This window comes from Crocuta crocuta, unplaced genomic scaffold (genome assembly GCF_008692635.1).
Source record: "Crocuta crocuta isolate KB4526 unplaced genomic scaffold, BGI_CrCroc_1.0 scaffold318, whole genome shotgun sequence".
NCBI classification, from domain to species: Eukaryota; Metazoa; Chordata; class Mammalia; order Carnivora; family Hyaenidae; genus Crocuta; species Crocuta crocuta.
Window position 1 is genome coordinate 2434960 of NW_027531425.1, and position 26223 is coordinate 2461182.

The 26223-nt window shown below is 40.6% G+C and overlaps 1 protein-coding gene across 1 annotated transcript in view; it reads right to left on the minus strand.

Moving 5' to 3' along the window:
- Nucleotides 1-20096, minus strand: part of ZC3H11A (zinc finger CCCH-type containing 11A) — a 26889-nt gene extending 6793 nt beyond the window's left edge. The window contains exons 1-11 of the mRNA XM_077772069.1: nucleotides 20013-20096; nucleotides 18814-18933; nucleotides 11809-11932; nucleotides 10637-10840; nucleotides 10406-10522; nucleotides 10062-10142; nucleotides 9126-9236; nucleotides 8013-8075; nucleotides 7584-7682; nucleotides 5489-5596; nucleotides 342-845 (exon numbers count right to left, since the gene is read on the minus strand). Coding sequence (XP_077628195.1) covers nucleotides 342-845; nucleotides 5489-5596; nucleotides 7584-7682; nucleotides 8013-8075; nucleotides 9126-9236; nucleotides 10062-10142; nucleotides 10406-10522; nucleotides 10637-10840; nucleotides 11809-11932; nucleotides 18814-18933; nucleotides 20013-20066 — 1585 coding nt within the window. The 5' untranslated portion in view covers nucleotides 20067-20096. The remainder of the gene's footprint in view (nucleotides 1-341; nucleotides 846-5488; nucleotides 5597-7583; nucleotides 7683-8012; nucleotides 8076-9125; nucleotides 9237-10061; nucleotides 10143-10405; nucleotides 10523-10636; nucleotides 10841-11808; nucleotides 11933-18813; nucleotides 18934-20012) is intronic.
- Nucleotides 20097-26223: the final 6127 nt, after the last annotated feature.

Consider the following 26223-nt stretch of genomic DNA (forward strand, 5'->3'; position numbering starts at 1 on the left):
TTTTTTTTTATAGTTTATTTAGTTTTGAGAGAGAGAGAGACAGAGCATGAGTGGGGGGCAGGAGGGTGGGCAGAGAGAGAGGGAGACACAGAATCTGAAACAGGCTCCAGGCTCTGAGCTGTCAGCACAGAGCCTGATACAGGGACTCGAACTCATGAACTGTGAAATCTGAGCTGCAGTTGGACGCTTAACTGACTGAGCCACCCAGGCTCCCCTGACCCAGTGGTTTTCAAAGTTACCGGAGCACAGTTCTCACAGAGCTCCTGCGAACACCCCATGCACCACCACCCTCTGAAATGTGATTTGGGGAAATGGTGCCACAGACTGCACTGTGTTGTTACCTGTTTTTTTGGTGACTCGGAGAAGCCGCCTGGCCCCGGGGGTGGCCTCGGGCCGCGGCTGGGAGCCGATGTTGCTCTCGGAGCCCTGCTGCCCACGCAGGGCCTTCTCCTGCTTAATCTCCTCCAGCGTCTTGATGCGCACCTCCTGCATACACTTGGGCCTCGCTGCTGGCTCCTCGGACTGCGCTTTGCTGACGACTAGAGGCGGCAAAACCACCGTTTTTTTCATTTCGCTATCGGTCTTCAGCTTGACACACATTACATCCTTTTTGTTTTTCTGTCTCTCTGCTTCCTGCTGCCGATGTTTCTTTTCTGCCAAGACCTCGGAGAAGGTTTTGATTCGGATAGTGGAGGGGCTTCTTGTTCCTAAAGTAGAATCATCGACTTTTGAAGGTCCTTCTGTCTTGAGTTTAGGTTGTACTTCTCCACGTTTCTGACTAGCTTTTTCAAGAAGAATTTCTTCTAATGTCTTCACGTGGATCTCACCAACTTTAGTAACTCTCTCTGTTTTCACGGGGGAAAAAACAAGTCACTGTATTTGGAGTTTATCTCTTAACAACTTACGTGCTCTCTGTTCTTGGATCAGGACAGAGTCCTACTAGAGTAGTATCATTTAGGTAGGTAATTAAAATGATCAAAATATTATTCACCTCAATTTCAGTTTCAGAATACTCCAAGTTTCAGGTAGTGGCCCTCAAGGAAAATTCTCAGATGGCAAATATTACTGATTTGTTGGAGTTCTATTCAGGAGCTTATTCCTGAAGAACCTCAAAAGCATTTACTAGTTGGAGAAATCTGTCATTGTACATCTCACCAAACGAGTAATGAACTAATTCTTCCATCCACTTACAGATCTAAACGTGCGCTGGACACTGTGCTAGAAAAACAACGGTAAGCAAAACATAATCTCTGCCCACGTGTAGTTTCAAGTCTGACAGACCAAATAAGCAACAACAAAGTATGATAATAAATAATGTTGTGGTTTTATTGTTGTTGTTGAAGTAAGCCCTATACCTGACATGAGGGCTTGAACTCTTGACCCTGAGATCAAGAGTCACACTCTGTCCTAAGGAGTTAGCCAGCCAGGCGCCTGACAATGATAATGCTGACGGGGAAGTGTAGTGGTACCCGGGAGCAGATGGCAAGAACCCCAACCTCTGTCTAGGAATTGCTTAAGGGGAGCTTTTCAGAGGAAGTAATACTTAAGCGACATGTGAAGGATGAGAAGGGGGTGAAACAGGTCTAAGGCAGAAGTAAAATGGGAAAGGCTCGGAGAGTGGCATGCCACTGAAGAGCTATTTTTAATGATATATTCAACATTCTGCATCTGCTTAAAAGAGCAAATTTCACACTGACAGATAGGCCTGTTCTCGTTACTGAAGGGCTAAAAGAATGATGTAATGTGGGGAAAAACAAGAAAAACTTGGGAGACTGTACACACTACACACACATTTGATAAGTGAATGACAGCTTTTCATGAAAGTTCAAAACCCCCAAATATCCTTTAACAACCTTAAACATATCACACTTGGTTTCACCTTCTGAACCCTTGAATGTGCCGTCCTTCTACACAGAATATTCCCTACTGGTCTCATTCTCCTGCTGTTAGTTTTAACTGAGTTCGGTTTAGAACCTGACACCCTCCAATCTAGCTTATTTCTCTGATCACAGCACTGCTCACACAGTACTACAAGTGCTATTTCCAACCACACCAGATACATCATAAGAAGTGGCTATATTTAGTTATCTGAAATATTTCAGTACAGTAGCTGTACATAGAAAGCTCTCAAACAGGCACTGAATCACTTCCTTAGGTTTCTCAAATAAAAATTCTTCCATCTGAAGACGGTGGACTGATCTCAGAATTACCACTCCAAGGAAGTGCGTGAATGGAGACATGAAGACCTTGTTTCTCCACTCCAAAATTTTATCAAAAACGATTGAGAAGATAATAAAAGTAGAAGAAACCTAAAATAGCACCGGAAAACAGGGCTGCCACTGGCAGAGCGTAAATGTTGAAGGATTTCTGAGATCAGACAGCAGCCCTCGGAATTTACAGAAAAACAAAAAGAACAAAAAAAAACAACAACCCCTGTAGGAGTGAGATCCGTTCTTTCCAGCAGAGCCAAAGAAAAACTGCCAAACTAGCAGGAAAAGCAACAGTGGGTAGGAACATAAGGATGGGAGGCACCTGGGTGGCTTAGTCAGTTAAGCATCTGACTCTTGGTTTCAGCTCATGGTTCATGAGACTGAGCCTCACATCAGGCTCTGCGCTCACAGTGCGAAGCCTGCTTGGGATTCTGTCTCTCCTTCTCTTTCATTGATGCTTGTGCGCTCTCTCTCAAAATAAAGACCTTTTCATGATGAAACTTTAAAAAAAAAAAAAAGAAAGAAAGAAACTTAAGGAATGTCTTATAGAACAGCCAGACCAGTCATGACCTTATCCTGGGAACTGCTCCCTAAATCGAGGAGAATCTGCCATGGAGGGGAGCACATTATGAGGTCAGGGCTGAAGAGAGAAGATGAAACAAATGGCAAGCAGAAAAAGAACAGGGGAGAAGAGGAAAAAGTAAAGCTAGGCAAGGAAAGAAAGTGACTCTGCTCTGAAAGTAAAAAAAAAAACTTCTTACTGTGGCAATGGCATAAGCCCCCAGCCTTCCAGCCTGCAACCCCCACAACTGCCTTTTGGGATACTGTCCCCACTTACGCAGACCTTACTCGTGTCTCCCAGCCAGGAGGGAGGACCACATGGGAAAAAGCTGGTTAGAACCCATACAGGAAACCCAGGCTATGAACTTACAGCTATAACATAGCAGTAACATTAAAAGTGAACCAGAGGCACCTGGGTGGATGGCTCGGTTGGTTGAGTGTCTGACTCTTGATTTTGGCTTAGGTCATGATTCCAGCACTGTGGAATCGAGCCCTGTGTCTGGCTCTGCGCTGAGCATGGAGCCTGCTTAAGATTCTCTCTCCCTGAGGCACCTGGGTGGCTCAGTCGGTTAAGTGTCTGTCTTCGGCTCAGGTCATGATCTCACAGTTCGTGGGTTCGAGCCCTGCATCGGGCTCTATGCTGACAGCTGGCTCAGAGCCTGGAGCCTGTTTCAGATTCTGTGTCTCTCCCTCTCTCTCTGACCCTCTACTGCTCACGCTCTCTCTCAGAAATAAAGTATTAAAAAAAAAAGATTCTCTCTCCCTCTGCCCTCTGCTTGTGTATTCTCTAAGAATAAAAAAATAAAGTGAACCAAAATAAACAGAGAAAAGTGATGAAGATGACCAAATAATACACTTACACATTTTTTAAAAGGTTCAATTTAGAAACTCCAGAGCCGCCTGAAACCAGGCTATAAAATAGGGAGAAAACAGAGAGCCAAAAAAAGGTCTTGGAAAATAAAAACACAAGTGCAAAAATAAATCCAACAGAAGGAACTGAATAATAATGAAAGACCAACCTGGTCAAAAATCAGCCATCTAGAACAGGTTTAACAAACTTTAGTTGCTGGGCCAAATCTGGCCATGGTCTCAATTTTATAAATACAGCTTTGTTAGAATGTAGCTGCACGGATGCATTTACATATTGTATAAGGCTGCTTTCACACCCCAATGGCCGAGTGGAGTAGCTGCGATGGAGACCACAGACCACAAAGCCTAAAATATTTACTATATTCCTGACCTAGAAAATAAAGCCAAGCAACGGGCATAGAAGGTGAGGCAAAACCCCAAAACAAACAAGAAACAAAGAAACAAAAAAAACCAAAGGAATGGAGAATTTGAAGGCAAGATTAAAAGACATGTGAAGCCTATGTCTAAAAGTTCTAACCTCTGTCTAGTAAGAATTCCACAAACAGAAAACTAAAAAGAAGAGTGGGAAAGGAATACTCAAAGAAATTAGAAGAATGTTTTCTAGAACTAAAGAAGGTAAATCCTTAGGTTTGAAGAGCCCACCTGACTACTGGGCTGAATGAACAAAAAGTTCCATGTTTAGATCTATCATACTAAAGTCACAGCACAGTAGGGAGGGATAAAGAAAATCCCAACTAAAAGCCTCTGAAGAATAAATTCAGGTTCTTTACAAGGGTAAGAATGTTTGACGTCAGAGTCCCTTTTTAGGATGCTGACAACATCCTAACCTACAAACCAGATAAAGATAGGATGAATAAAGAAGGGCACATGCTCACATGATTCATAAACACAGATATAAAAACTAAAAAGCATCAAAGTAAGGAGCACCTGGCTGACTCAATCAGTAGAGCATGCAACTCTTGATCTCTGGGTCAAGAGTTTGAGCCCCACTTTGGGCAAAGAGATTATTTAAAAGAAAAAGCAAGCATTAAACTAAATCTAGCAATGTATAAAAAAACTGAACCGCTAGAGTACATGTTCATTTTACTACTCATTAAATTGTATACATATATATACACTAAGCAGTTAGACTTTCAAATTTAAAAGGTTTAAAAATTAGAGGTGCCTAGTTAGCTCAGATAGTGAAGCATGTGTCTCTTGATCTCAGGGTTGTGGGTTTGAGTCCCACGTTGGGTGTAGAGATTATTTAAAAATAAAAATCTTAAATTAAAACAAAAACAAAAAAAGGTTTAAAAATTAGAGTACAGAAAGAGTTACAAAATATAGGGAAGAAAATTAGAATGCTTAATTAAAACCTCAATACCCAAATAAAACATACACTAGTATTTTGGTGTATTTTTTGCAGTGTTCTTTATAGGTATATAGTTTTATCTTTACAAAACTGGAATCATCTCATATATATGGATGTTATTCCTGAGAATAAGTTTTTAGAATAGGAAAATAAACATCCTCCTCCTCCAAAAATAAGGTTCTTACTCTAAATCTAAAGGTCAAAAGCACTATGTGTTCTTTCGTAACTTTTCTTCATTCAATACAATGAAGAGAAGTTTTCAACATCATTACGGTTAAAAACGTGACTTATGACAATAATCACTTTGGTACCTACCTACAGTAATTGAATTTCTGTTGGATATTTAAGTGGTTTCTAGTTTCCTACTACTAACGCTATGATGAACTAACCGTTTTTCCGTCTTTGAAGAAGAGAATTCATACCAGTGAGTAATTAATTACTTAAATTGTTATGGTAAGGAAAGAAATAACAGAAGTTGGTTCTAGAGTTTACTTACCTGCTGCCTCCTCACTGTTTGGACCAGTTGACATGCCTAACCGCTCCTTCAGCGACTTGGAANAAAAAAAAAAAATTATTAAAATAAAAACAAAAAGTTGAACCCAGACTTTTTTCTTCATTAGTATTATTACTATTATTTTTTAATTGAGAGAGAGCGCGCGCACGAGCTCATCAGCAGGGGAGAGCGAATCTCAAGCAGGCTCCATGCTCTGTGCAGAGCCTGAAACGGCTTGATCCCATGATGTTGGGATCCTGACCAAAGCTGAAATCAAACGTTGGACACTCGACTAAGCCGCTCAGGTGCCCCAGAATCTCCCCCCCCCAAAGCTCACAAATTAGGCTTATGCTTGTCTTCTAATGCAAATTCTTTAAGGAAAAAAAAAAAGATCTCTTAAGATCTTAAAAATTTTCTTTTCCACAAAGCAGACCTATGTGAATCATGGATTCCCTAGAGTACTCTGGAAAGTTTAAAAGAAAATTTTTTTAGATCTGAAGAGCAAAAACTACTGAATTCTGGGAAATAATTTTGTTATTGTACAGCCTTCTAAAATCTTAGTGGCATCAAAAGGCTCCCATGCCTCCAATCTATTTAAAATATGCTTTTTAGTTTTCAATATGACAGGGAAGGAGAAAAAGGGCTGCCTAAAAAAAGAATAACTTCTATTTGCTCTGAGAATGAAAGGAAGCCTCTAAACTCATCTACTCATCAAAGCCTCTTGGGGGCGCCTGGGTGGCTCAGCTGGTTAAGTGTGCTGTCAGTGCAGAGCCTGCAACAGATCCCATCCCTTTTTCTCTCTACCCCTCCCTGCTCGTGCTCTCTCCCTCAAAAAATAAACGTTAAAAGAAAAAAAAGAGCGAAGTTAAAACTAAACACACACACACTTTTTTTTTTTTTTTTTAATAGTAATTAACACCAATGTTTCACTAAGTCATAAAAGGAAAAAATTCCAAACCGGAGTTCTTTCTGTAAACAGAACTTCAACCACATAGTCACTGTAACTCCCAAACATCTCAGGTTAGTCCATATCTCTCCATGCCAACTTCCAGGACCACTGTATCTATGCCACTAACTCCTCTCATCCAGACGATTTTAACATCCTGCTAACTAATATTCTAGACAGCACTCTTGTCTCCTTCTAACCTTTTTCCATCTTTCAGGCAGGGTGATGGTTCTAAAATGCATATCTGAGCTTTTGATCCTTGTTCATAAGCTTCCCATGGATTGCTGCTAAGCCCAAAGTCTCTACTATGGCTTAAAAGTCTTTAGATGGGGGTGCCTGGGTGGTTCAGTCAGTCAAGTGTCTGCCTCTTTGATTTCGGCTCAAGTCATGATTCCACGGTTGTGGGATCAAGCCCCACGTTGGGCTCTATGCTGGGGGTGGAGCCTGCTTGAGATGGTCTCTCTCCCTCTGCTCTGTTCACCCGCACGCCCATATGTGCTCTTTCTCTCTCCTTTGCATATGTTATTCTCTCTGCCTGGACACAGCCTCTGGCCCTTCATCATCACCTGGCTAATTCCTAACTCATGTTTCAGATCTAGGCTTCAACCTGGGAACCCTTCCTTGACAGTAATATAGATGCATTTCCTATGTGCTCCCATAACACTGTGTACTTTTTTAAAAATTTATTTTAGAGACAGCGCATGCAAGTGGGGGGTGGGCAGAGAAAGAAAGAATCCCAAGCAGGCTCCATGCTGAGGCGGGGCTCAATCCCACAAACTGTGAGATTATGATCTGAGCCAAAATCAGGAGTTGGACACTTAAATGACTGAGGCATCCAGGTGCCCAACACTGTGTACTTTTTCTGTCACAGAATTTATCACAATATATAGAAGTATCCCCATCTGCCATTATCTTATAAACTCCTGAGGACTGTGATGGTATTTATTTTCTCCAGTGGTGTCTACCTAGAATCTAGCAGAGTAAACATTAAAATGTTTGTTGAATACAGACACAAGATAATCTAATTTACCTGAACAAAAAAAGAATGCAAACTGTCCCTGATAACATTACTAGAGAGAACTGTCATGATTACACACACACACACATACACACACACACCCGCATGCACAAAGTGTATTAGAATGAAGGTACCTTTCTTTGGTGCTTTGTCAGTGTTAGTTTCTGTTGCTTCAACTTTCTTCCCTAACCTCTGTGCGAGGCTACGCTTTAACGGAGGATCGCTGTCACCACCTACAGACAGACAGAACTTAGTTTAAGAGTTTAAATCAATCTTCAGCAAGGTTAAGAAACATAAGCAAACAGACAATGCAGAAGAATTGTTAAGTATTCTGTGTTTATATGGTGTTCATTCACCAGCTTCCTTAGAATTCAATGTTAGAGAATACAAATGTCCCAGCACATGTGAAAAACATAAAGAAATTCTGTAAGTTCTTGCAGCCAAGAAACTCAGAGGGACCAGCAAACCAGTATCAATGTGACATCCATACAAAGGAGTTCTGGAGGACACACAATGTTGATGCATAAACACAAAACAAAGGATCTGCACAAAATTTATCTCACCTACTGAAAATTTTCGTTTTCCCAGCCTCTCGGTTAGACTCAATCTTACCAAGGGTTCTTCTCCTGAAATGGCAAAAACAGAATTTCTCTACCATTAGCCAATTTTTCTGTATTCAGTAACTAATAATGGGTTACAAAGTATACTCTGAAATTATGTCCACCCAGGAAGTCTCTTGAAAATCAGATCTCAGTATTAAGACTGTATCTCATTGGAATTAAATTATTAATAATAATTTAAAAAGACTGTATCTCCTTGGGGGGGAAAGATTTAACCTATGAAAATTTTTTTAAGTTTATTTATTTGAAAGTGAGAGTAGGGGAAGGATAGAGAGGGAGAGAGGGTCCCAAGGAGACTGCGCTGTGAGTACAGAGCCCCACGAGGGGCTCAAACTCATGAATCATGGGATCATGACCTAAATCAGAGTCGGATGCTTAACTGACTGAGCTACCCAGGGGCCCTATTAAATAATTTAAATAGCCAAATGCACAGCCCAAAGGGAACTAATAACACAGTCCTAATTTTAACAGTAGCCTGTATATGAACACAGGTTGTGTCTAACCAACTGATTATAAAACCCAAGCTATTCTTTTGCTTGTGCACTTCGATACGCTCAATGAAATCACAGTCTACTCCACTGGTCACCCTCGTACAGAACTTTGATTACCAGCAAAAAGTGAGCTCTCTTTCTTCTAATTCTTTGTTGTTTGAACAGCACATTTAAATGTATCTACACTACACTTACTTGTGTCATTATTTCTTACCACACTGAAAACTATTAAGGGAAAACACTTCCAATTTCCTATAGCTTAAAGACTTTATTATAGTTTTTGACCCCCAACGGGAAGTCAATAAATCTGTTGAATGGATACAGATAAATGGGGTGAATATAAGAATTAAGTATACATAAATGTGAGAGCTGCTTGAACAAGAATTTTAACCTTTTAAGTAAAAGTCAAATGCACTGATTTTTCTTTTCATCCTTGTATCTAACCAACATACTAAAGTCTTCCTGCAAATCCATCCAAGGTTGGCTATGCCCTAGGACTTTGCTCTCCCAGTTATTTAAAAGTAGTAGCCTGACAGCTCTCAACCCAGACCGACCTGTATCTCACCTTGTTTGCTGGAAAGAGTTACTGTCCTCACTACAGTCCGGACATTCTCTTTTTCAGGACCAGGAATGGGCTGAGGTTCGAGTAAAAGGCTGGAAACTCCGGAAGAACCTTCTGAATAAAACAAGTCAGAGAACAGCGAATAATTTATGAAAAAATAAAGCTATTACAAGCCAAGAAATTTTCTTTTTGTGCCCAGTTAAGTTTGACACAGACCACTGGATGACTCCAAGCCAGTCCCGCATAGGCAAGCTGAGTTGCCTATAGTGAATTAGCGTGGGGCAAGAGAAGAGAGAACCCCCATGTCTTACCTGCCTCGGTCACAACGTAAAAGTAAAATATAAAATTGTTTTCAGTGACTTAGGCACCTAACCTTCTTTTATTTGCCAAGAAGGCTAGCATCCTAAAGTTAACTTCAGAAGCACACCAGCCACCAAGCATGTGTCAACTCAACCTTTTAAAATCTGTATTCTAATTGTCTGTAAAACACAGCTCCAAGGTTCCTACAGAACAACCTTTAGCAAGGGAGTACTTAGAACCAACCACTTGATCCTCTCTAAATACTATGTTTCACACTGTATCTGTAGTTTTTAGGGCTGGAAGTATAGAGCAACCAGGCTGAGACAAGCTCTAGAAGAAAACTGTAGCAGCTCCTGAGAAGAATTCATCAACTCAAAAATCAAGTTTTTCCTGTCTTAATATGATTTGTATGCCATTCTTTGGAGCTGTATTTCTCAGGACAGAGCAGTTCTTTCCAGAACTGTTGTCCACACCTAGCTCTGAGTTAAAAAGCAGCCCTGATTTCAAGAAGTTGGTGCTTCACTCCAAACAAACTACATGTGCTCACTCTAGCTGCCGCCAAGCGTCCTTCTTAGAAGAAGCACTCCTGTTATTCTCCTGTAGCAAAATCTGACCACCATGTCAAACTTGATGACTTACCACCTTGCTTCTTGGATTTTTCCTTCATTTTCTTTGACTTAATTTCCTCAAGGGTTTTTATTCCAAAATTCAAACATTCACCTGAGAAATGCAAACAAACCACATGAGGAACGAACGCCTCACGCCCTCTGGGTTTTATTTGTGCACAGCAAGCACGCAAATGTTTTCTGGACAAATGAGAGACAGCATATGTAAGTCTGGTTGTGCGTGGAGTGGAGGCAGAGGAGACAGAGGTGGTGGTGACCATGATCAACGTTCCCAAGTTATTTAAAACGGTCTGGGCACATTCAATACTGCTGGAAGACTCACGGGCAGGCACCATCAACAACACAGCCTCTCCTCACCTGGTTTCAAACTGGCCCCAGGTTTGCGGGCAGAAGCTGCTCGTAGTCCATTGTGAACCTCGGGAGGTGGTTGCAGGATGGGTGTTTTGGTTTCATCGCCTTCCTCAGAAAATTGATCTATGTATCAACATGTAAGGCAAATGTGTGATTAACAACAGGCTCTAATCCTGAATCTAACTCACCAAATGACCCCAGTCACTTATTTGCCTTAGAGAAAAAGCTGAAACTCACCATCATCATCTTCATCATCATCTGCAGCATTGATTACAACTGGTGGATGGGTGGGGCTGGGAACATTTTCTGAACTTTCTACTTTCATAACACTTCGCAGCTGGGGGGAGGGATTAGACTGGACAGATAGTTTGTTCTGCTGAACTGTGAGCTGGTTAGCCTTCACTTCCTCTTCTGGTGACTCAGGCACACTGGGGAGCACAGCTAGAGGTACAACATCAGCCAGAAGTTAAAAACAGGAGATAAAGTCCCACTTCATCAAAAATCTCCAAACACATGGAAGTTTGGTGCATTTTCCTCAAGAGCACTTATGTCCTTGTATACCTGATTTCCCCATTTTCACAATTAAGTTTTACACTCCCAGGAAGGGAAACTAGGGCTACACTTTTTTTCAGCTACACTTCTCTGTACATAAACACACCCAAAGTAGGTGTTCAAAACACAGATTAATCTGGAGGCCAGATGCATAAAATTGTTTGCAAATTCTAGACATTTAATACTGAAATTTGAGGGTTTTGCTCAACAAATAAGTAGTTATTAAAAGACATAGTAGATATTAACACTTTTGAACCAAACCAGAGAGGAGCTAACCCACTTTTTTCTCTTAAACAGGAGCCAAAATGTGTGGCCATCAAATTTTAATCATATAAGCAGGACTGGCAAACCCTTCCTGTGAAGAGATGGACAGTAAGGTATCAGGCTTTGTAGACCTCTGTGTCTCAACTCAATTCTGCAGCAGGAGCGTAAAATCTGGCCATAGAAAATACATGAATGAATAGGCATGGCTTCCTTCCAATGAAAGTTTATTTTATAAAACAGAGGGAGGACCAGAACTGTTAAACCCTGGCCCAGAGAATCAAGTTTCTTTTGAAAAAGTCATTGGGTCTGATAAGAAAATGGGAAACAAAGCTATAATAATCTAAACTGTCATGCTAAGAAACATTTGTGAAGCAGCATGGCTTTTGGTGACAAAGTTTTAATCATGATTATGATACTGCTTTATGAGCAGGGCTATGTACAAGTCATTTAACTTTAATTAAAAGTTAAGTTCCCTGATTTATAAAGTGGAAATAAAATTGTTCTCACAGTGTATTTAAAGTACTCTGTACACTGCACATAGCAGATGTTCATTAAATAGTAACCATTCTTTTAAAACTAAAAACATATCTCACTTTTGCTTGGAGGTAGGAAAAGGCCATCAACGTAACGTCCTCTGTTGTGATGGAAAGCGCAGTTCAGTTTCTGACATCCCATTGGCTGATTTTCCCAGTAACAAGGAATCTCACTACGTTTTTTCTATAAGAAGAAAAAACACATTGTTTTCAAATAAAAAATGAGCTGTGACCTGTATTAACTTGGTCATTTGTTTTCTGAATAATTTCTGAGGTATGTGAGCTGACTATGAGCATGAGGAAGAGGGGCTGCTGAGAGTGACACTCCTTATGCTTGATGGAGAGATGAAGTGGGAAGGGAAGGAGTTCATCTGCTGTTGTCTCCTCCCTGCCCTCATTCTGGAACCTCTAAATGCCTGCACTGAATTTACAGATGCAGGATAATATATTAGTTAAGATTCTGGAATCAAAGATAACATTATGCTACCTACTGGCTATGTGATGGCCTCTAAGTCTCAGTATCCTCAGCTATAAAATGGCAGTAAGAGTAGCTGTCTACTTAAGTTTATTATAAGAAATAAGTGAAATAACGTAGATGAAACACTTAGCACATAGAAAGGACTCATTAAACCGCAGTTATTATTTGAAGCTCAGAGTTCATAGCTTTGAGATCAATTTTCCCTCTAGTGATTTCTCTAAGTAAGGCACGTATCACACACTAAGGACTGGTATTTTCCTTCCCCAGCTACTGCACTCTTATGAAGGGGAATGAGAAAAGAAACACCCTCACATCTAGAATAAACTGCTGTGTCACAGAATACATGCCCAGCAGAAATACATCAGTTCCCATACATGTACACATGTGTACAACAATACTATTTGTAATAGCTCCAAAATGGAAACCCAAATGTCCATCAATGCCAGATAAATACACTGTAGTTTTTTCATACAAGAGTACTCTACCCAGCCCTGAGAAGGCATAAACCATTGCTACACTTAACACGACACTGCAAATGGAAAGAAGCCACACACAAGAGTACACACAGTGTTATTCTACTGATACTGAGATCAAAACAGGCAAAACTTCTCTGTGGTAGAGCAGTCAGGTTAGTGAGGAGTTTCGAGGGAGTGGTTAGCGACAATCAAGAGATAAAGGGGGAAAACAGAATCACATCTGTTGGGTTATGCTGGAGCTCTCATCATAATAAGCAACCTAAGCTTTAAAACTGTAGGAAAGTGGGACTCCTGGATGGCTCAGCTGGGTGAGCATTTGACTCCTGATTTTGGCTCAGGTCATGATCTCACATTTCTGAAATGGAGCCCTGCATCAGGTTCCACACTGGGCGGGGAGCCTGCTCTCTCTCCCCCTCCACCCCTCCTCCACTTGAGCACATATGCATGCTCGCTCGTGTGCTCTAACATAAATAAATAAATAAAATTCTAGGAAAGAATAACAGCATTACTTCAAAAAGCTAAAAATATGCAAGAGAAAAGCAGTTAATCAATTACCACTATAAAAGATCCTTAAATGCAACAAAAAGGGCAAAGATGAAAATTGATGATATTGAGAAATTATCTGATAATACACCGTGTCAGTGGGGATGTGGGAGAGTCACAGGGCCCCATGTACTGACAACAGAGATGAAAAGTAGCTCAACATCTCTGAAAGGCAGTTTGGTTTTAAAAAAAAAAAAAAAGTACTTATAAAACTGATGTCCTGAGTTTACTGCCACATTGCGTGATTACCTATTTTTAAACAGTAGAGCAAATACCTTTACCTTTCGAAGAAATGGACAGAAGTTATCAGTTACTTGGCACACCCAAAAGGAAGCATAATAGCTACTAATCTTTTTTAGACAAAAGTAACAATTATTCATTTACTCCTTCCTTAAGGCAGAACCTCATGCTCCTGGCTCTGTCTTTGCTTAAGTTTTTACTTCTTTCCTGGAAGCTGTTTTCAAATTACTGTATGACCTCTGTATGGTATCTTCTAGGTGCACAAGTCACATAACATTTATCTAATCTGTTTAACACACTTACTGGATTTTGCTTCTTTTTAAAAAAATGTTTATTTTTGAGACAGAGAGAGAGAGAGAGACCACAAGCAGGAGAGGGGCAAAGAGAAAAAGGGAGACAGAACGTGAAGAAGGCTCCAGGCTCTGAGCTGTCAGCACAGAGTCCACTGTGGGGCTCTAACACACGAACCTTGAGATCAAGAACTGAGCTGAGGGGCGCCTGGTCAGCTCAGTCGGTTAAGTGTCCAGCTTCGGCTCAGGTCATGATCTCACAGTTCATGGGTTCGAGTCCTGTGTTGGGCTCTGTGCTGATGGCTAGCTCAGAGGCTGGAGCCTGCTTCAGATTCTGTATCTCCCTCTCTCTCTGGCCCTCCCCTGCTCACGCTGCCTCCCCCCTCAAATAAATAAAACATTAAAAAAAAAAACCAACCGAGCTGAAACCAAGAATTGGACATTTAACCAGCTGAGCCACCCAGGTGCTCCACTGGATTTGCTTCTAAATGAAAAGTAATGCACAATGAAAAACACTTGGAAAATGTTAATAAAAGCTTGCTATGCTATCACCCGATGAGACATACGGAATTCTCTCTCCAAACAGGTATCTGTATCTATATCTATAACTAAAGGTGTGCCTGGCTGGCTTAGCTGATAGAGCCTACGACTCTGGATCTTGGGGTCATGAGTTCAAGCTCTGTGCTGGGCATAGTATACTAAAAAAAAAAGAAAAAGGAAAAGAAAAAATTATAAATGTCTACATGTACACTTAAAACAAAAGTATTCCATCTAATTGTATACATTTTTCATTTAGCAACAGACCCTCCATAGTAACATTCTCCTACAGAATTTTTTCTTAATGTTTAAAAAGTAATACAGCACATGGTCCAAAGACATGCAGCTGACTCTCATTATTTGCAGTAGTTACGTTCTATGAAGTCACCACAAACACTAAATTAGCTAACAGGGAACAAGACTGGTCCTAAGGGAAATACAGAGTTAGAGTTAGTCAGGTTCCCTCAAGCTTCTGGTCCGAGTTTTATCAAATGATCAATATAGCACTGGTTGCAGGTGTGTTTGTGTTTAAAGACACCTTGTTTAATATATTCATTAACACTGAACTCAAGCCCAGGGGCACTATAACTCACAACCGACTGAAGCTTATCTAATGCAGGTATTTTCCACATACAGCACATCCAAACTTCCCCGCACCCAGGAACACCACACAGCACTTCAGTACCACACCTGGGAGCCACTTTAATCAGCAAAATCACTAACAAAAAGGACAAAAATGCAAAACACGAAGCTTTAAACAGACCCCAGAAAGGACACTTGCTTATGGTATATGAGAACCGAAACAAGCCAGCAGAGTGTCACCTTGTCAAATCTCAGCTGGGGGTGTGTAAGTCGCCATGACTCAAATTTGTCAATGCTCTTGCATGCATCTGCAGATGGCCCATGAAAGCATCACGAGTGTTGATTTGGGGGTTACAAATAAACTTTGGCGAGAAGGGGAACTTGCAAACATGAATAATGAAAATCAACTGCATGCAGAAGGGGTTACAGTAATAGGCTCCTTTCCATTCCTGTCCCCGCTCCCTGATGGCCAGTGTTTTACGCCCCCACCCCCCTTAAAGTATCTTTTTAAAATTTTTAAATGTTTATTTTTGAGACAGAGAGAAGCAGAGCGTGAGCAGGGGATGGACAGAGAGAGGGAGACACAGAACCTGAAGCAGGCTCCAGGCTCCGAGCTGTCAGCACAGAGCCTGATGCGGGGCTCAAACCCACAATCCGCAAGATCATGACCTGAGCCAAAGTCAGACACTTAACTGACTGAGCCACCCAGGTGCCAGCTACGTTTCCCCTTTATACTCCCAGAGATTTTAAAAATACACATGCAAATGAAAAACAAATATAAATTCTTTTTTTTTTTACACAAATGATAGCATATAATGCACCTTATCCTACCCTTTGCTTTCTCACTGACAATATATCCCAATCTTTATCAACTGTTTCCCTTTAAAAATTTTTTAACACCTGCCCAGCACTCCACTGTATGAATGTAGCAAATTCACTTTATCAAAAAAATTTTTTAAATGCTTTATTTTTGACAGAGAGAGAGAGAGAGAGTCCAAGTGGGGGAAAGGCAGAGAGAGAGGGAGGCACCGAATCCAAAGCAGGCTCCAGGCTCTGAGCTGTCAGCACAGAGGCTGACATGGGGCTCAAACTCACAAACCATGAGATCATGACCTGAGCTGAAGTTGGACACTTAACCAAGTAAGCCACCCAGGCGCTCCTGAATGTAGCAAATTTATTTTAAATGAAGGTTAGTGATTTCACATATTTTATCATTACTAATTATGCTACAATGAGTGATTCTGCATCTATCTCCTTCTGCACATATAAGCACAGATGACACAAAGATAAACAAAACAACCCTCCCCCCGACCCTGCCACAGAAATTTTGAAAATACAGCCCAAAGGCCGCTCTCCTTAGGCAGCCTACTTGCTCAGCTGACCCTTGGCTGGCATGTGGGAACTTGGCTCTTGGAATGTTCCTAGTCAGTTAATTGATCACGGTGCCTAGACTGTGCAAATATCAAGTCTCAGGGTGAACACCTGCCATCCTTCTGAAGAGTCTAGAGTTTGGAATGTGATAGGTGGAGGGTGCTTACATGATTCTCCCCATTAAAAGTCTTGGATGCTGAGTCTCTAATGGGCTTCCCTGGGCAGGGACATCTCACACATGGTGCTGCACTTTCACTGCTGGGGCAAGTGTGTGCTATGTGTGACCCCTCCTGGGAGGGAGATCATAAAAGAAAACCACACATGGATTCTTCCAGATTCTGCCTGTGTCATTTTTTCTTTAATGATCAGTGTACCTCCTCGTCACTGTAATAAATTTTGGCCCTGAAATATAACTATGTGCTGAGTTTCATGAGTTCTAGAGAATCTATACATGTCAATTTTTTTTTTTAAGTTTATTTACTTAAGTGAGACAGAGAGATCATGAGCAGGGAGGGGATGGGCAGAGAGAGAGGGAGAAAGAATCCCAAGCAGGCTCTGCACTGTCAGCAGAGTCCAATGTGGGGCTTGAACCCACAAACTGTGAGATCATGACCTGAGCTGAAACCAAGAGTTGGACGCTTAACCAAGAGAGCCACACAGGAGCCCTTCCAAATGTAGATCTTCTTAGAGACCTTGACACACAACACCTTTTAGGGAATTGTGCCCATTTACACTTTGCCAGCAATGTTACAACATTAATTTTCAAAAGCTACAGAGTATTTTTCTGAATATATTTAGCGAATTCCCTGCTCTTTAGAAGACAGGCAGCATAGAATGCAGTTAAGAGGCCATAAATCTAGAGCCCACCTGGAGTAGCTCTATGACCCCAGGCATATAAACTGCATAGTCAGTCTCTTCCTTCTTTCCCCACCTCCTTCAAACAATGTAGTCCAAACGCATTAGGTGAGGCTGAGAGAGGAGAGGTGGGCATTCATGCTGGCAGAGGAAAAGGCATGTGGTCCAGAGCAGGGTGTCAGAGGCTGGCTGAATGAGGAAGGCATTGTGTGGAACAGGCCAAGGGTATCAAAATCCAGGAGGAGTTGGAAGGGCGGCCAGCACAGTGCTGTAACCAAGCAGGGTGAGCAAGGCTTCCGTGCAGAAGGGATCCCAGTGTAGGAGGAGGAGTGTATATTAATGGAGGACCAGCCTGGAATGGGCAACAATGACCAAGCTGGGTGAGCCAGGAAGGGTCTTCCCAAGTGGAGACCTGCTAGAGTCAGAATACACACAAGGTGAGAAAAGTAGGCATCTCACACAGGAGGGCTGTCCAACACAGATGTCAGAGACCAAAGGTGTGCAAAGGGCATCCATGGGGAGAGGAGTCCAGAGCAGTATGTTGGGGTCTGAGCATGGGGAGGATGAAGACCTCATGGTGGAAGAGGAAAAGGTTTGTTACAGGGTTGCTGGAACCAACATAAGGTGAGAAAACTGTCCCTGTGGACGAGCAGCAGCGTTGTGGGTGACGTCAGAGCCTGAGAGGAAGGAGAAGGCTATGGTATAATACTGGCTTGCTCAGGGGACTGATAAAATCAGTTATTATTAAGGACAGTGGGGGGCGCCTCGGTGGCTTAGTCGGTTAAGCATCCGACTTTCGCTTAGGTCATGATCTCGCGGTTTGTGGGTTCGAGCCCCGCGTCGGGCTCTGTGCTGACTGCCAGCTCAGAGCCTGGAGCCTGTTTCAGTCTGTCACTCCCTCTCTCTCTGACCCTCCCCTGCTCACGCTGTCTCTCTCTCTCTCCTAGAATAAAAATATTAAAATAAAAAAATATTAAGGACAGTGGGACGCAACTTTCTTAGTTTTGGAAAAGAGAGTTATAAGTATGGAAAAGGAGAAGCCTATGTTAAACCCTGCAATGCTGGTGAACTGAAGCCATCTATGTGAACTCTTGATTCAATACGCTGACATAAAGAATAAATAATGAGGTAAACGTGTGTATATAGATAAATACAGTTATATACTCCCTCGTTCTGTCCACTGCAGGCCTGGAAGCAGTGAGACTCCAGGAGCTGCCCAAATCTTACTTCTATATACATCTATCATTCTTCACTAACAGGATCTAGGGCTCCTTAGAGAAATGGCTGATTCCAAGGCTGGAGAAGGAAAAATACAGGATGAGCCTAAAAAATCTTATTAGGCCAGTAAGCAAAAAGGTGTTCAAAGAATGATGAAAACATCAAAAGGACACAAAAATCAGCCTGAAGGGCAAATCTAGGTCAATCTGATAAAAATGACAGTAATGGAGTGCAACACATTGAATAAAAGAGAAAACCTTGAGTTCACATGAATATAAATAACTAAGTGGAAAAAATGGAAAGTCTGGTAGGAAATGGGGCAATTACAGGGTCTCAAAGTACCTCTCCACAAAATTTGTATTAGTTACAAAAAGAAAAGCTTTGCAGTGAAGCAATCTGGTACACACCACCTTAATGAGGGGATCAGGGTTAATTTAACATCACTAGTAATGGGATAATTAAACTGAAACCTTACATCAATCTCCATGTGCCGAAACCTGCACACCTGTCGAAAACAGCGCCCCTCTTGCCATAATGTGCAAACAGTTTCATTTCCTAGTGCTGCTTCACAGTGACGGAATGGACAGCTGTCACCCTGTAAACAAAGAGAATAAAGAAATGTGGTACCAAAACAGTTTCCTGGCATCTGGACAAACACAAAGGGGTGAGGAGAAACAGGCAAGGTAGAAAACAGCGCAGGAGGAAGACAAGAACAACCTGAGATCAACAAATGTATAATTTCCTTGACAGTATCCTTCATCTGATTTGACAACATAAGTGACATAAGCTGAGATGTCAAAAAGAGGGGTTCAAAAAGGTAAGTGGGAGTACTGAAAGTGGTACACTTAAAAAAAATACATTTTACAGTTCTTCAAAACCATTTCACACATCTTGATTTGTATATCTAGCTTTTGATGGAAAATCAGAAAGTTAAGAGATTTGGATTTAAGTGTAATTCCCTGCTTCATTATATACTCTATACAATGGTAATATCTTAAACAGAACACTACTGCTGTGCAAACTGCTATATATGATCAGAGCTTTGCTCAAAACTGATTATTTTAAACATAGCACCAAGATGATTTAAAAAAATTTAACATATACAATTATAGAATTAGTCATAAAGGAACAGAAAAATGGATAGATCTAAACGTAGCTGCAGAAGAATCAAGCAGAAAAACAGGAAGTTTTGACAGAGAAAAAGCAAAAATGCTACAAAAGCATATTTAGAAGAATGGCTTGATTACTCAGCAGGAAATCTGAAGAAAAAAGTAGAATTCAACCCACGATAGTTTCTAGAAGTACAATACTACCCACTCATTCATTTAAAACAAAGTAAATAAAAGTCAAGTTTGCAAGCCAGGCCAAAGTACTCCTAATTCCGAAGTGGCCCTGAATAGACTAATTATCAACAAGAGAACAGTGAATGACAACTATGTGCTGTAGACCTTTCCACTCCCGTAAAACATGAAGAGCATAAATGAAGAGAAAAAACAAGGAGGAACAAGGAATTCTCCCAGGAGTGCTATTCTCTTTTTAAAAAAATGGTAGCAGGTACCAGATATTAAACAGTTGAGCAAAACAAAACATAAAAACTTAATATACTGGGTAAATCTTATCAAATTTTATTAGAGAAAGTATAAAAAGAACTGATTTGGAAATGCCAATTCTTACTTTGGTACATGTAGAATAGAAAAAAAAATAGCAGTCTTCGCCTTGATTAGGCATGCTGGGTAGATCCTTAGATTCGAAGTGGCTTCTTGAAAACAAGCCACTGCTTCCTCAAGGCGAGGACCAGCTACAAGTCCTCTTGGAGTGGGCTTAATCTTCCAAAAGACAAGTCAATCACAGAAATCGTCTTTAAAATGCAATCCTAAAATGAGGAGACAATGAATTAAAGTACGTCAGATAAATTCTGCCAACTTCCTCCACCTCAACTGAGATCAAACTGTTAAAACCAAATTTTAATTGTATAAATATGTAATTGCCTATCCAGGGCTTAGTGAGCACTGATTAACAGTTTATTCTTATGTGAATATTATACTTTCTCATTTATAATGTAAAATTTTTGTTAAGGATAGCCATGCTCTTCTTTGGTTTTCTCTACAGTGCTCATTACATGACTTCAACACAAAATTAAGTAAGCACTGCTAATTCAATAAATAATCTACATTTCATTTTATTTTTTTAAATATTTATTTTTGAGAGAGAAAGAAAAAAAGAGCACAAGAGTGGGAGGGGGAGGGAGAGAGGGCGACACAGAATCTGAAGCAGGCTCCAGGCTCTGAGCTGTCAGCATAGAGCCTCATACGGGACTCGAACTCACAGAATGCGAGATCATGGCCCGAGCTGAAGTTGGACTCTTAACCAACTGAGACACCTAGGTGCCCCAATAATCTACATTTTAGATTATTAATGGGATTTACATTATTTGACACAAGATACGTGTGAAATCTACATTTCTGACAAACTAGGTTTTTTTTCATCTGACAAAAGTTCCAATGTTTTCACAAGCATTTTTATTTCAAAAGTATAGAAGTAGGTGGGAAAAACACACTAGAATAACTGATGAAACAATACTGCAGAATACATCTGTAGAACTAGCCTATGTAATTAAGATAGAGTTGCACAATGGGGGGCCTGGGTGGCTCACTGGGTTAACCATCCAACTTCTGGTATCAGTTCAGGTCATGATCTCAGTTTGTGGGACTGAGCCTCACATCAGGCTCTGTGCTGATAGTGCAGAGCCGCTTGAAGTCTCTCTCTCTCCCCCTTCCCTACTCACACATGGACCACCCCCCCCAAAAATAAACTTTAAAAAAATTTGCAAAATTAAAAAAGAAGAAATCATGGTTGACAAAGAAAGAGCTGTACACCAATCACAACAAGGTGCAAAAGTCATCCCTGGGATTCTTCCCATAAACAATGCTTACACAAAACCACCAACACCCCCCACCCTCAGTTCCTGCCATTCCCCCACCCTCACACTGAAGTGTTCAAGAAAGCTTCTATGGAAATAAAAACACATGATAAGAGCACATGCCAGAATTTGGAAAGGGTTTCTATAAACTCACATATACCCAAAGACCAGGTTTCAGAAACACTGATCTACAACCTGAAATCAATTCAATTCAATCTTATCTCCCACTAATAATCCTAATCCAAGAATAGCAGGCCACAATAAAAACCAGCCTTGAAGTCAGCAACCTAAATTTGGAATTAAGAGTCTGCCACTAAACCTATTAACTAAAACCTTTAAATTTGCATACTGTGACTCACAGTTTCATTTCTAGAATTTATCCCGAGATAAATATTCAACCAAGTTCACCATCACTTTGCTTCTAATAATAAGAAAACACCTAAATGTTCAGAAACTGGAGTCTGTTTTAAAAAGTTATGGAACTTTTTAAAGTTTTAAAAGTTATGGAACTTTTTAAAGTTTTAAAAGTTATGGAACTATGTGGTAATATGCAACATTATACAGATTTTAGTACTGGGAAATGGGGTCTGGCTGAAAAGCTACCTAAAAATGTGGAAGAAACTTTGAAACTGGGTCATGGGTAGAAACTAGAAGAGTTTTGAGGCACTTGATAGAAAAAGCCTAGAAGAAACTGCTGCTGAAAACATGAACATTAAAGGTGCTTCTGGTAAGGCTTCTGTGGAAACACTGTTAAGAAAATGGAAGACACGGGGCACCTGGGTGGCTCAGTCAGTTGAGCATATGGCTTTGGCTCAGGTCATGATCTCATGGTTCGTGGGTTCGAGCCCTGTGTCGGGCTCTGTGCTGACAACTAGCTCAGAGCCTGGAGCCCGTTTCAGATTCTGTCTCTCCCTCTCTCTCTGACCCTCCGCTGCTCATGCTGTCTCTTTCTCAGAAATAAATAAAACATTAAAAGAAAGAAAGAAAAGGAAAGAAAGAAAGGAAGGGAGGGAGGGAGACAAAGAAAAAGAAAGAAAGAAAGAAAAAAGAAAAAGAAAAAGAAAGAAAGAAAGAAAGAAAGAAAGAAAGGAAGGAAGGAAGGAAGAAAAAGAAAGGAAGAAAAAGAAAACGAAAGGGTTTATCTCGATGGCTCAGTCGGTTAAGCATCCAACTTCGGCTCAGGTCACGATCTCACGGTCTTTGGGTTCAAGCCCTGTGTCGGGCTCTATGCTGATAGCTCAGAGCCTCAGGCCTGCTTCAAATTCTGTCTCCCTCTTTCTCTGCCCCTCCCCTACTTGTGATCTGTCTCTCTCGCTCTTGAAAATAAACATAAAAAAAGTTAAAAAAAAAAAAAAAAAAGAAAGAAAATTCAGCACAAGTCACAGACTGGCAGAAAATCTTTGCAAAATACGTAACTGAGGGGCACCAGTTTTGGCTCAAGTCATGATCTCACTGTGAGTTCAAGCCCCACGTTGGGCTCTGTGTTGACAGTTCGGAGCCTGGAGTCTGCCTTGGGTTCTGTGTCTCCCTCTCTCTGCCCCCCCCCCCCCCCCCCCCCCCCCCCCCCCCCCCCCCAAAAAAAAAATAANAAAAAAATATTAAAAAAAAAAACACACTATATAACTCATAAAGGACAGGTATCCAAAATGTAAAAAGAACATTTAAAACTCAACAATAAGAAAATGAACAAACCAATTTAAAAATGGGCATAAAGGAGTGCCTGGGTGGCTCATTCAGTTAAGTGTCAGACTCTTGATTTTGGCTCATGTCATGATCTCACAGCTAGTAGGACTGAGCCCCACGTTCAGCTATGCGCTGACAGTGCAGAGCCTGGTTTGGATCCTCTCTCCCTCTCTTTCCGCCCCTCCCCTACTCTCTCTCTCAAAAATAAATATATTTTTTTAAATGGGCAAAAAATCTAGACAGATACTTCACCAAAGACACACAGATGGCAAATAAACATACAAAAAAAATATGTTCATCATACATCATTAGGGAATTGCAAACTCCTTTCAGAATGGCGAAAATCCAGAACACCGTCACCACTAAGTGCCGGTGAAGATGAAACAACAGAAGTTTGGAAGAACATAGGCCAAACTGTTAATAGTAGTTACTACCAGGGTGATTGGTAGGATTACAGGGGGCTATTATTTTGTTCAGAATATGATTACATTTTCTAATATAATGCACATAGACATAGTAAACAAACATGTCTGTCCTAACTGGCCTGCCCATCACAGGTCCACTACAGAATGGGACAAGGATTGGACCTTTCACAGGACCTTCACTGATCCGTTGGTAGGATTCCCCTGACCCTAAACACAGGGAGTGTGTTCTGCAATTGGGGGTACACCAAGAGGTAATTTAAAACACTACCTCAAATGTGATCAAGACTCTAAGGGGTAGTCAAATAATTACAATGACACATGTGCAAAAAGTATTAATGAGACAAGAATAAAAACCTTTTACAAAAGAAAAAAAATTTTAGAAAGGAAAATAAAATGTTTAGGGGTCAATTTCAATCCTGAAAACATCCCAAAGAACTGTTGCTGGTTTCAGGAACCCCCAACACAGTAATCAAACAAAATGGTATGAAATAGTAGCAAAATAGCACAAATTCCTGCAAGTTAGAGTGAATTTTTTTGGTTTGTTTTTAAGTCAGGCTCTGCAAAACTCCCTCAGAGGGATGCAGAGCATGGAGGCTGAGTATGGAGTAGATGGGCACTGCCTTACTAATGTTTCAACAGAACGGTTCCTTCATATGTCTGTTTTACACACTGAACTTCTGTAACTTTCACTAGGGGGAAGAAAGACTGTAACTGCTATTCAAGAAAATGGGCAAAAAAAAACCAAACAGCATCCCCAAAGATTAAAAAAAAAACCTGACAGTAATCAGTACTACCCCAACTTTGTAAGGACCTAAAACCAAGATGCATGCTGATAAATTTCTTAAGTTTTAGAAGGAAAAACTTTTCGTGATGCCAAGAAAAACCTGATCTTTTTTTAAAAAATGTTTTATTTATTTCTGAGAGAGAGAGAGAGAAGAGAGACAGTGTGAGCAGGGGAGGGTCAGAGAGAGAGGGAGATACAGAATCTGAAACAGGCTCTAGGCTCTGAGCTAGTTGTCAGCACAGAGCCCGACGCGGGGCTCAGACACACGAACTATGAGATCATGACCTGAGCCAAAGCCAGACGCTCAACCGACTGAGCCACACAGGAGCCCCACCTGATCACGTTTCAACAGTGAAAGTAGGAAGCCAAAAGGAGTAACTCTTCTATCCCTCTCCTGAATTACTGTAGGAGAAAGGAGGAATTCTTTTATCATCTTCATGCTCTCAGTAAGGACACAGCTTGACACAGAGGAATATATTCCTATAAAAAAGAGCAAAAATAAAAAAAGTGCAAAAATTAAGAAAACTCAAATTTCTAGCTTCTTCCTTCAAGAGATTGCAAAAGAACAGGTAGCAGAATAAACACTGATGAAAAACACAAAAACTCAATTGTATGATATCATTGTCAGAATATCTTCCAGAATGCAAAACATCAAATATAAGATATATATATGTATATATAACATGGAAATAATCCTAGGAGATTCAATTTCTATACAATGGAAAATCTTAAAAAAAAAAAGAGCAATGAAACTGGTAGAGATAATAATATAACAAAATTTCCCTAAACTGAATAAACGAGTCTTTTTTTATTTTTTGAATCTGAGTCTATAAATTAAAAGAGGTCAAATTCTAGGCAGAAAATTCCTTTAAAGACATCTTTACTGGGGCACCTGGCTAGCTCAGTCAGTGAAGTGTGTGATTTTTTTTTTTTTTAATTTATTATTTCTAGGAGAGAGAAAGAGAGAGACAGTGTGAGTAGGGGAGGGTCAGAGAGAGAGGGAGTCACAGACTGAAACAGGCTCCAGGCTCTGAGCTGGCAGTCAGCACAGAGCCCAGACGCGGGGCTCAAACCCACAAACCGCGAGATCATGACCTAAGCGAAAGTCGGACGCTTAACCAACTAAGCCACCCAGGCGCCCTGTGAAGTTTGTGATTTTTGATCTCAGGTTGTGGGTTCGAGCTCCATGCTGGGTGTACAGACTGCTTAAAAAAAAACTTAAAGACATCTCTACTATACCACCGATATGCTGAAAATTCCAAATTCCAAGGAGTAAAGATAAAATCACACAGACTTCTAGGAAAAAGCAGACTATAACAAAATCAGACTTGATACCTAACATCATCTGAATCCCTGAATGCAAAAAGACAAAATGCTATGCACCAGAATTTAAAAGGAAGATTATGACCTTAGATTTGTCCTTTCAAAGTAAATTTCAAGATCTCAGGACTTGGAAGTTTCAAATAAAGTCTCAAAAAGGGAGTCTGCTTGGATTCTCTCTGCCCCTCCCCTGCTCACTCATGCTTTCTCTCTCAAAATAAACAAATGTTAAAAAAAAGAAAAAAAAGGAGTAACAGGACTTATTGTACTTGATATTACAGATGTGAAATAGAACATTTAAATGTGATATTCTCAAAAGAGTATAAGAGCCAGAGAATTCAAGCAAGTTCATGAATAAATGTGATTTATGAAAAAGGTGGCATCTGAAATTTAAAATGGCCTCCCATTTGAAAAAAAAATTTCTGCTTCATACAAAAAGATTCCAGGGTAATAAAAAGCAAAGAGAGCTTTAGCTCATTAATAGAAGCTCTATACTAAGAAAGATTCTAAATTCCTAATTGTGCTCAGCAAAAAGGAAAGCTACTGTGCTTTTGGGAAGGAGAGGCAATGTCACATAAGTATAATCCCTAGATTACATTTTTCAGTTTCTATTTAAGTTCCAATTAGTTAATGAACAGTGTTTCAGGTATACAAAATAGTGATTTAACACTTCCATACATCACCCAGTGCTCATCCCAAGTGCACTCCTTAATCCCCATCACCTATTTCACCCATCCCCCCACCCATCAGTTT